The sequence below is a fragment of the Pelobates fuscus genome, chromosome 2, assembly GCF_036172605.1.
Source record: "Pelobates fuscus isolate aPelFus1 chromosome 2, aPelFus1.pri, whole genome shotgun sequence".
Taxonomy (NCBI): Eukaryota; Metazoa; Chordata; class Amphibia; order Anura; family Pelobatidae; genus Pelobates; species Pelobates fuscus.
The window spans coordinates 326,682,557-326,694,730 of NC_086318.1; the positions used below are offsets into that span (position 1 = coordinate 326,682,557).

Below are 12,174 nucleotides of genomic sequence, written 5' to 3' on the forward strand. Positions count from 1 at the left end.
ATTTTACAGTAAACATTAATATTCCTTGTTTGTGTTTTCTTGCTAAAATGTGTTTATTCCTCTCCTTGGACCTTTGAATCTAACCAACAACAGCAGTGTAGCAGTTTCTAGCTGTATCCCACAATAACTACATTATTTTACACAGGGAGAAGCTGACTAAGTATGTTTAAAAAAAACTAAAAAATAGTTTCCATCTAAATATGTTCTTAAAAGTATTTATTGTCAATAGCAGGTCACTTTGGCAAAAAAAAAAAAAAAAAAGGTGTGCCCTTTATACTATCGGCCATCTGCCGTATATCTCACAAGCCTATTTTTAAAGTGTGAATGTTTTTATACTTAATATAAAATGTAATGCCAAAATAGATTTTTTTTTATTAATTCTCCATGTTGGCTTTGTTTCCAGTTTGTCTTAATTTGGCTCAAATTTAAAAGTTAATTTTTAAATCTTAGCAATTTTAGTGAATAACTATGTCAGCATCTTGGAAATGTGTGAAAAGTGATTAATCGTGAAATCTTCAGCCTTTGCATACTTGTTACGATGCAGATACCTTTGCAACCCCTTTGCATTAATATACATTCATATCCTAATTTCTAATTTATCAGAACATATATTACATAGTGCTAGGTGGATTGCCAGTGCATTTCAAGTTTTACACCACAATAACTGTAAACATGGCTGAGATGGGGAATTTTTCCATTTTGGCTATTGTGGTCTACAATATGAAAAGTATTTAGCATTCACTTTATGTTCTAGACAATGCACACTTTCATAAATAACCCTGTGGGATGTCCTATGTACAGAGAATCAGAGAGATTGCAGATCTGTAGTAAAGAGTCCTGCTTGTATCTTGATTAAGTGTCTGACCCCTGGGTGCCACCAGTTTGGCAAACAAAGTGTTAATTGCATGTTAATTAAGTGGTTGCTGCAGTCTGGTGCACATGGATGCCATGCTACAACTCTAGCAATCACATATCAGTGATTCACACAGTGTCACTGACACCCCCTATTAAGCCACACTCATTCAGATTTTAATTCTCCCTATGTTAGGAGATGGATTTCACAAACATCTGGGGTGACCAAGCTAGCCATTGCATTCCTATATGCACAAATTATAAATAAATAAATACATAAATGCCATGTTAAGCAATAATCTGCACGCCAGTCAAGCCATAAGACTTGCTTTTCCCACATAAATCACAAATTTGCAGTGATGTTACTTCTGCAAAGTATTCTGGGTGGGCATATGCAAATTAGTTTAACAAAGAATCACATTTTTGCCTCATTTGAAACACAACTTCGGAAAAGATGCAAAGCCTGTTTACCACTCATGGACAGCTGTTTCATTGTTAATGCAAATCATCAGATGAGGTTGGTTACTGGTTTGCTATTGAGGCTTGGCAGTGCTTGGGAAGCAAAAACCAAAAAGGTTATAGTGGGGAAAAAATGTGATTGAAAACCCCTTCCACCTGAAGTCTGTGGATAGTTAATACAATGTTAAACGAAAATCTGCACACCAGTCAAGCCATAAGACTTGCTTTTCCCACAGAAATCACAAATTTGCAGTGATGTTACTACCGCAAAGGATTTTGGATGGGCATATGCAAATTAGTTTACAACAGATTCAAAGGAATCCCTGTTTAAAATGGAATGAGATAAAAATGTGATTCTTTGTTAAACTAATTTGCCTGTGCCTACCCAGAATCCTTTGCGGTAGTAACATCACTGCAAATTTGTGATTTCTGTGGGAAAAGCAAGTGGTGTGAGGACTTTAGTTTAACATTGTATTAACTATCCACAGACTTCAGGTGGAAGGGGTTTTCAATCACAATTCTTTCCCCACCATAACCTTTTTGTTTTTTGCTACATAAATGCCAAAAGACATGTTAATTTAGACCTTTACTGGCAAAACCAAATGTAGAAATAGAGCTTATGATGACATGCTGTATATACAGTCGGATACTCGTATCAAATCAGTGCTTGGCTACAAGAACGTCAGTCTCCTTAAATATCAGCTACCGTTGGAGAAAAGTAATAGTAAATGTAGAAAAGGCACTGACATGATTGATCTGGTGCAGGAGACATGGGAAGTACATGTTGTCGCTTGGTTTAATAAAATACTTAACTGAACCCTAGGTGCGGAATGACTTATTTGGGATTTTATTCTTGGGGACAAAGTGTCTGAAACTGCAAAATGTGTTGTCCCATTATTTATCGCCTTTATGGTATACATTTCCTAAAAATTTAAAAACATTTGTATTCCAAATAAAAAAAAACATTTGTTGAAGGACAAATGTGTGCTACTATTTTTTTTAAGAGCTTTTGTTTCATGATAGATTATCTTAATGAGTAATTATCTAACTATATTCCCATCTGGCAGTCCATGACTATTTGTGAACATGTTCCCATGGAATAAACTATTATCCTGTTTAAACACGAGCAGCTTTAATAGCATTATTTTCTAACAATTCAAATGTGTTTTGATTGCATTATAGCTGCCTAATTATAAAATAAAAATGCTGTATCGTATCGCTTTCTTTCTACTTAACACAACTTTCCATCTTCTTGCTTTTACTTATTTAAGATTTGTCTTAACTAGGTAATCATATATTATCTCGTTGACCAATAAAGGACAGGTGGTTAGGCTTATTATTGGTTGGGGATTAATTTGTAAGCAATATTGCACTTAATTTTAAAACACAAGAATTGTTTTTCCTTTACAAAATTAACAAACAGAAGATAAACCACAATATTATAAGAAATGTTTTCATCGGTCATATGTTTAGTTGTGACATATAAATGGGCGTATGCATGGTGTGTGATAAATATGATTAATAACATTGCTCACGGGGATTATAACAGAGAGATATACAGTATTCAGTACCAATAATTAGTGCTAACATCATGTTGATACCAATGAATGGGTTAATACTTATTATTCATAGCTGCTAATGTAAAAACTGCACTGTACTAATTCAAGTTAAGTATTACAAAACATTAGTGCATGCTAGGTCAAGAGAGTCAGTCATTTATCCAGCACGCTGCAAAACAAGCAAACTGTAATATTCTCATCTGAAAGCCGATTTACAAGTCTGATTGCATTATTGTTCCTGTATATGCAAACGTTTTTAACCTAATGCACCTTATGCTAGGTCACATGCTACATCATGTGAACATCGGGTTAAAGGTGAAACAGTGCGTCCATCAAATTCCATCCATCACAATGGAAGCCACCATCCAGCCAATTACACGCACAGTCCTGAGAGTTCGACTGAGTATCAATCCTGACTTCAAATGGAATGATCAGGTATGGGCATTTCACTGAACTAGCAAGCCAGCTAATGGATAGGCAAGGTTTCCGCTGTCTGAACTGTGAAATGTTAAACATCTGGTTTATCGAACTTTGAACATGTGTACAATAAAACTCTCTTTTTCTTTTGATTCATTTATTTTAAGAAAATATAAATTTGCATGTATCTTGTTTTGTTTGCTTTATTGTATCTTTTATTTATAAAAAGGCATCATAAGAGGCACAGTGTCCGATTTGTAACAAATCCCTAGTATAACAAGCAGTTACCACTGTTTACAAAAAGAAAAATATGTAATTATAAAATTAAGTCAACTGTATGTCCAATAAAAATAGCACAACTGTGGAAAATTAGAAAGAAGACAACAAAATGGTCTTCTTTGTGTGATTCTGTCTGTTTTGATATTTTAAATATCAACAAATATTTTCAGGACAAATAATACAAACTTTTTTTAATGAATTTTAGTTGTTGCTTTTTTTTATACTTGGTAAAAGTAACATTATTTTATAGCTATAGAATTAGAAAAATGTTTTATATCTAGGCCATCTATTGTAACAAAGAGGAACAAAAGTTAGGTTTGAGAAATGTATTTTTCTTGTCTTACAGTTTTTTAAGCACTTTGTTAATGTGAAGATGCTCCCACAAAGCCATTTACAGTAACACTGTAGTGTCCGGAATACAAGCATGTATTCCTGACAATATAGTGTTTAACAGTTTAGGTCCACAGCACCCCAAAGATCGCCGATGAAAGGTGATTTTACTCACATTTTCTCCTTTGCTTCTGTCGCCACGGCGGCTCCATCTCCATGGCTGAGATCAGCGGTCTTGATGATCACAGCCAAGCCAATGCTTCCCCATAGGAAAGCAATGGGAGGGGGGGGGGGGGGGGCTATTACTCATGTGCGGTAAAACGCCACGCTGTGCCAGTCAGCATCTCCTCATAGAGATGCATTGAATCAATGCATCTTTATGAGGAACATTCAACATCTCCATGCACCGTGTGGAGGCACTAAAAGACAGCACAGGCACAAGAAGCACCTCTAGTGGCCTTCTGAGTGTATTACTGGGTAACAATGTAAACTGAAAAGGCAGTGTTTACATTACAAAGTCTGCAGGGACATGCTATAGACAACAGAAGATTAAGCTGTTTTGGTTCTGTTGACTATAGTGTGCCTTTAATGTTTGCACCGTATCATATTTTTAATTGCAGAATTAATATCTCAGACACACTCTGCCTTTTGGGCTACACCGTAAAACATAAACAGAGCTGATACATAGCTTCTTCAGTTTTGAATAATATTCGCTAGTTTAGTGGATGTTCCCTAGAGACTGCCAGTTCTAACAGGTTTTCCAATTAATGAATTGGTTGTTAATCACTTGTGATTAGGTGTGATTTGCATATGAATAGGATATTAATTGATTGATCAGAATACCAGTTTAAGACACTCAGCATGGATTTTAAACCATTTATATTCAACAGTGAGTTCACTTGGAATATATATGGAGATTATTCCAAGTCGGAAAGGAAAGCTTTGTAGATTCAATGAAATGTCTTCGTTCCTACAATGACTGCTTGTAGAAAACCATAATCACAATGTAGCCCGCATCTACAGGGATGCTGCCATAGTGCGAAAAGTCCGTCTTTATTACACTCATGCTAAAAATCAGAAAGTGCTCTCCTGCTTGCAACAAAGTGATTTCTGTATTTATATTTCACAAGCAGAGGACATAAAATATAGGACATCACAAATGGTTATTCAAAGACATGTAGGGAGACAACCACTCCTTACACATGCATGATAAAACACTTTAATTTTACTTTCCACGTGTAGGAAGGGAACTGCTTATCACATACCAACCTGGTGAATTATTTAGAGTTCCCTTAGCAGGTTTTTATTGTGCTAAATAAATTGAGGTGTATTTACTAAACAAGCAATTACACAGATTTGCAAAGGGGATTTAATTGTCATGACAAACTGTCTGAGTTTGAAACGTCTTTTCAGCTCAGTACCTGTGCCAGCTTGGCTATTTTTCCTTAAATATTCCTTTTCCTTTTTTTTTTTTCATTAAATGTCTATATTTCTCTGATCAATAGTTAACACATTTTTATTATTTTCTTAATTAAAAAGCGATACAAACACAAAGTGCTTTTTATTTTCTTTGTGTCTTTCTGTGTGACGTTTTACACATTTTTCACATACAGAGTGGTTTGATAATAAATAAGCTCTCTTAGCTTCCATTGTCACACACTCATGCTAAATGGCATATTATTATTTATACAACACCAACAAATTCTGCAGCGCTGTACAATAGGTGGACTAACAGAGAAGTATTTGCAGCGAGACACATTGGACACAGAAACAGAGGGCGGGTGAGAGCTGTGCACAAACAAGCTTACATTCTGTGTGTATAGACAAGTACAGTATGTATACAGTATAAGCAGGTGCACTATCGCAAACAGGCGGTAGAAATTGACTAACATGGAGCATTTTGCTATGATACCGCCTTTAGGCTTATGCCTGCTCACTGGCATAGGCCAAATAAATGGCAGCTTGTTGCTGACGTTTATAAAAAATAAAAACCTTTACTAGAAATAATTATGCAGTTTTATTTCTAAATCTAATATCTAGTTCAGCAAGCATTAAAAGTAAAAAAACAAAAACATAAGCAGCAAAAACAAAACCTCATTATTGGCTGCTGATTGATGTGACAGTCTTTTGTCATAACTACCCTGAGCACGGTGAGAGGTAAGTGATCACTCAGTAGGTGGTGACCCAGTCAGGTCGGCATACTGTAGTTCTTAATTGCAGTAACTTTTTAATGGTTTCAATTACCTTTCAGTGCAATAAATCTGAAAGATCTCCCAAGCCTGCAGGGCTGGTCATATTTCTACTGTTTCTATGCTTGCTGGTTGTTTAAAAACATAAACTGATTGTTCTCTTCAAGTAAGTGTGTTTCACCATTGTCTTGTTAAGTGAGAAATACTATACATTTTAATATACGGTAAGTAATATTCATTTATTTCCTAATGTAGTGCATCACTCGAGCTACAGAATTAATGGGCGTAATAAACTTTGTTGAATTGCATCTAGATCATAGTTAATCTAATATATAACTGGACCTGCTTGTGCATCTATTTATCTTATCGAGGTTTAGGAAAACCATTTAACAGCGATGCTTTAATAATTTTTTTCGTAACATTTGTTTTCTGATTATAGATTGATTTTTTTTTTACTTGGTGTGATATGTCAAAAAAATAAGAAATCTTAACTTGTAATTTAATGATAGCATTATATTATTAAGGCATGCTCTTAAACATTTGAACAGACTATGTAATTACGTTAGTATATACTATAAAACGCATTCCATTTATCATCTTAAACATTGCTTTCACCCCATATTTTAACACTGAGCACATGAATAAATAAATCTTAGTATTATATTATTTTTATTGATAGCATTTTTATAAACGATATTTGCACAGTAGAAACAGTCACATGATTTGTGCATTTAAATTTGCAATACAAAGAAATAGGACTACTGTCTGTGGTCTACCACTTGCATCGAATGTCAAAACACCAGCTACAGTTTACTATTTCTGTAAAGTAACGTTTCGCAGATATCAGACAGAGCATTAGTCATTTTAAGAAGAGAGTGAACGTATTCAAGTGAAAAACAGGAATAGGGATTTAAAAAGACAGAATACTTTGTGTCACAGACAGAGGGAGAAGAATGATTTAGGTCTATCTAGGTATTAATGTCCTATTATTGTTGATGTTTATATGTTAATATTCTGGTTTACTTGTCTCTTGCAATTAGATCAATGCAAATTTGTGTATTTTTAATACATTTTTAATTATCATATAAATGGTGCTGACTTCTGCAACGTCACTACGTATTAATTATTATTAATTATATCAGATTTTTTCAATGCCCAAATTCAGGCACGTCAAAAAAGTAAAGTGCTATATGAATAAGACTGTCATAAGTTATAATTGTCTATTAGAAGCATTGTATGAGTGTAGAGAAAGATAAGGGAGGTTGGACATTTGCTATGTTAAAGTCTGGCATTTGAAGGAATGCGTACACATGAACTATTACTAACATCCAGTTCATAGGTGTAAGAGTTGGCGACACATTTTTCACCTACTGCTTCCTAAAATTTTACATTTTCTCTATTAGGTACATGGAAGCGTCGGTGAGCCGTGGTGGATTTGGGTTGAAGACCCAACTAATGACCATATCTATCATTCAGAATATTTTTTGCTTCAAAAGAAACAGGTATAAATCTTTTGCATTTTAACATTTTGCATAAAAAGACTACATTCTGGTTTCTTGTCAAAATACATATACTTACTGGATTACTGGACACATTCTGATTTGTGTCATTCCTCATTGCTCTGTGTTTCTTAAAAAGGTAGATATGAACTTCACAATTGCTAGGTTAATAGAATGTAAAGTATGACATTATTTCACAACCCTCCACCTAAAAATGTATATTTACTCAACAAGATAAAAACATCAAATGTCATTAGAAAGGGAATGCCATTCCAGGAAAAAAAAATATTAAATAATTTGTGGGTAAATGGAAACCAGCATAAAATGTTCACCACTGTTTACATTTATTTTTCAAAGTAAAATATAATTAATATAGGTTCAGTTAAAGGGACACTCCAGGCACCCAGACCACTTCTGCCCATTGGAGTGGTCTGGGTGCCAACTCCCACTACTCCTAACCCTACAAGTGTAATTAATACAGTTTTCTATAAACTGCAATAATTACATTGCAGGGTTAACTCCACCTCTAGTGGCTGTCTACTAGACAGCCACTAGAGGTCACTTCTTCCTTCATAGCACAGATTATCTGTGCTAGAGCGTCGCTGGACGTCATCACGCTGTGTGAGGACCTCCAGCGTCGCTCATTTCCCCATAGGAAAGCATTGAAATGCGCATTAGGTCTCCTTGGCCGGTGGGCGGGATCAGTCTCGCCCACCGGCCGAAGAAATCAGTAGGAGGAGCGGCGCGGAGGAGGAGACAGCGGCGAGGGGCATCGTCGCTGCCTCAGGTAAGTTACTGAAAGGGTTTTCACCCCTTCAGCAACTGGGGATTGGGGGGTGGGAGGGAGAGGGAACCTCCAGTGCCAGGAAAACGGATTGTTTTCCTGGCACTGGAGATTCCCTATAAAGGACCACTATAGTGCCAGGAAAACATACTATAGTGCCCTGAGGGTGTCCCCACCCTCAGGGTCCCCCTCCCGCCCGGCTCTGGAAAGGGGAAAAGGGGTAAAACTTACCTTTTTCCAGCGCTGGGCGGGGAGCTCTCTGCCTCCGATCCTCCTCCGTTCCGCCCCGTCGGCTGAATGCGCACGCGCGGCAAGAGCTGGGAGCGCATTCAGCCGGTCGCATAGGAAAGCATTATCAATGCTTTCCTATGGACGCTTGCGTGCTCTCACTGTGATTTTCATGCCCTGCAGTCTCACTGCTCAATTCTCTGCCATTTAGCAGTTAAATCATTTTGTTTATGCAGCCCTAGTCACATTCCCCTGCATGTGCACAGCCTTCCTCAACACTTCCTGTAAAGAGTCATCTAATGTTTGCACGTCCTTTATTGCACATTCTGTTTAATTTAGAATGTCTTATGTTCCTGTTAATAGCTTGATAGACCTTGCAGTAGTAAAATGAAACACTCTCTAAGATAAATATTAACGTAATTCGTATTTATTTTTTTAGGTGGTCACCAAAGAACAGCAGCTCTTGGTGTTTACAATACCAATCTTTGAGCCATTGCCTTCTCAATACTACATCCAAGCTGTGTCAGATCGGTGGTTGGGAGCAGAATCTGTTTGCATCATAAATTTTCAACATCTAATTTTGCCAGAAAGACATCCTCCGCACACAGGTACACATTTATTTTCAACACATCTGTTAATTGAAGTTTTAAATTAAATATACAACAAAGACATGAAATGAAAAATATATTCGGGACACAGGTGGGAAAGAACATAGTAAAGTGGACAGTGATGGAAATGAGAAAATTAGTTGGGGAAACATTTTGTCCCGTAAGTAAATCACGCATTTTCTCACTGCTCTTTAGTTATATTGCTGCGGGACTTCATTTAGTTGGGTTTCATTTAGGCTTTTATACTGCTCAAGTAAGTACACCCTGATTGAATGTAGAACTCCCAACAGGAGAACATGCGTGTAACTCACCACTACCAGGTTTGCAGATGGGTTATTCTTAGACATTTATCTGAAAACAGGCAGCACTGTGGCCAACTTGACATTCAGTTTATAGACATGTTAGAATAACTTCAAAGGCCTTATGATGACATGAGTTGGATTATTTGAAAAATTTGGTGAAGGCCCTACACAATACATCGTTTTTTTTGGAACAATTAGTGACAATGAAGGAAATTGGCCTAGAGATTTCCATTAATCACTTTGTCAGCTTGCATCAAGTTAAATAATATGCATCCATCAAGTTTATAGGAAGCCTAAACTCATTTTTCCTGGCCCATGGCACATCATTTATTACTTGGGTCTTGGCACAACATAATAAAAATACAAATTTAACATTTAGTTTCAGTTTAACTAAAATAAACTATCTTCTTCATTTTTAATAATTTATTATGTGGTGAAAGGTATGCAGAAATAATTCATTTCCACAAAACTATGTTTAAAGGGACACTATAGTCACCACAATAACTATAGCTTAACCCCTTAAAGACACATGACATGTGTGACATGTCATGATTCCCTTTTAGTCTAGAAGTTTGGTCCTTAAGGCGTTAATGTAGTTGTTCTTGTGAGTATAATCATTGTCTCCAGGCATTTTCATGCAAACACTGCCTTTTTTGTTTACATTTCCCCTAGGGACACCTACAAGTGACCACTCCTCAGATGGTCACTGGAGATGCTTCCTGGGGTAGTGCTGCACAGTAAGCAGCACTGCCGTTCAGCGTCTCCACGCTCTGCATGGGGACGCTGAATTTTCTTCATAGAGATGCATTGATTCAATGCATATCTATTAAGAAGTGCTGATTGGCCAAAACGGCGTTTGGCCCCAACCCCATCCCACCAATGGGAAAGCATTGGATTGGCTACAAATTCTGATGTCATCAAGGAGGCGGATTGGGGTTGGGCAAGCCCCCTAAATGGTGGGTTTAACACTTTAGGGTCAGGAATACATGTTTGTGTTCCTGACCCTATAGTGTTTCTTTAATACAAAGAAATATTGATTTGCTTTAGAACATGTACAATGAGGGTTATGTATAAAAAGTGTTGTGTTATGAAAAGTGGCGCAAAGATATAAAAGGCATACTCATCAATTAAATGTGCTTGTTTTCAAGGTGATTGTCCCACTTTTCACAACACAACAATATGTATCTGTAACCCCCATCGCTTCTGATAAAATGCTTTGAAAAATAATGATTCTCATTATTTTGGATGTTATGATGTCCACTTCGCTATCAAAGGGGTAGACAAAAATTCATGTTAACTAGTAATTTACAAATTATAATTTCATTCCTCTGTTTTAGACATATTAAATGCATATATATATTGCAATGTAGTTTTAGAAAGGATTTTATGATGCGTTTGAAAATTATTTTCACATTGTATATCCATGCTGTTGTCATAAACATATTCAGTTATGCGTTATAATTTCAATAACCACAAGGAAGGCATTTTCAGATACAGCTTAAAAAATAACTTAACGAGCAAACACAAGCAGCATCCGCCTCTATGGGAAAATCTGCAGGTGTCTAAATGCACAGCTAATAGCATATGGGAAACATATTTCTTTTTATTTATAATTTATTTTGATTTAGTCTGGGATTTTAATTGACACAAAAAATATCGAAACATTGTGTAATTTGAGTAAACTGTTTTTGTTTTTATAGAATTGCTGGATCTGCAGCCTCTGCCCATCACAGCCCTTGGATGTAGAGAATATGAATCGTTGTATAAATTTACACACTTCAACCCAGTTCAGACACAGATTTTTCACACACTCTATCATACAGACACCAACGTTCTACTTGGTGCCCCTACAGGATCTGGAAAAACGGTTGCCGCTGAATTGGCCATCTTCAGAATTTTCAACAGATATCCAACTTCTAAGGTATGACATTAAATCTTGGTTCATGTTTAAATTTGGTAAATTATGTTTTCAAAATTAAAATTGTATATGGGAAGTATAATGGGTGCATATCAAAATCTATTATAATACAGCTTGAATATCAAGAGTAGTCCACATTTTTTGCAAGTGTAGGGGAAGGTGTGACCTTAGCTGCAACCCACTCATTGGTAACTTCCCACCCAAAGGAAGGTAATGCAGTATAGCTTTGCTAGAAACCTGATCAGCAGTCATTTGGTTGACAGAAATCAGAATGCTGTAGCTGGTGCGTGCACTAGCAGTTTTCACAGATATGTCTTTTTTTTTTTTCTTTTTCTTTTTTTTTTTTATAAATGAGATGCCTCTTTAAACTGCATTGCATATGCAGTAATATCATTACATGATCCTAGGATAACATATTTAGGTGTGCATGGAGGACCTCATACACTTATGAAGAAACATAATTGAAATACAAAGCTATTCAATTATCTGTATAAACACAAACTATCCATATATATATATATATATATATTTATTTATTTTTTCTATCCTACAGGCAGTGTATATAGCGCCACTGAAGGCACTGGTACGTGAGAGGATGGAGGACTGGAAAGTAAGAATTGAAGAAAAACTTGGGAAGAAGTAAGTGTTCTCATACTGTTTTGGATATCAAACCAAGTGTTTGATTATTTGAATATCTACCCCTGTCCAGATTGTTTAAAATGTATGCGTGCACGCTCCTAAGTAATTCAC

General features: G+C 36.2%; 1 protein-coding gene across 1 annotated transcript in view; it reads left to right on the forward strand.

Moving 5' to 3' along the window:
* ASCC3 (activating signal cointegrator 1 complex subunit 3) overlaps window positions 1–12,174 on the forward strand; it is a 647,451-nt gene that overhangs the window by 496,251 nt on the left and 139,026 nt on the right. Inside the window, exons 22-26 of the mRNA XM_063443555.1 lie at window positions 3,151–3,305; window positions 7,489–7,587; window positions 9,036–9,204; window positions 11,207–11,427; window positions 11,978–12,063. Coding sequence (XP_063299625.1) covers window positions 3,151–3,305; window positions 7,489–7,587; window positions 9,036–9,204; window positions 11,207–11,427; window positions 11,978–12,063 — 730 coding nt within the window. The remainder of the gene's footprint in view (window positions 1–3,150; window positions 3,306–7,488; window positions 7,588–9,035; window positions 9,205–11,206; window positions 11,428–11,977; window positions 12,064–12,174) is intronic.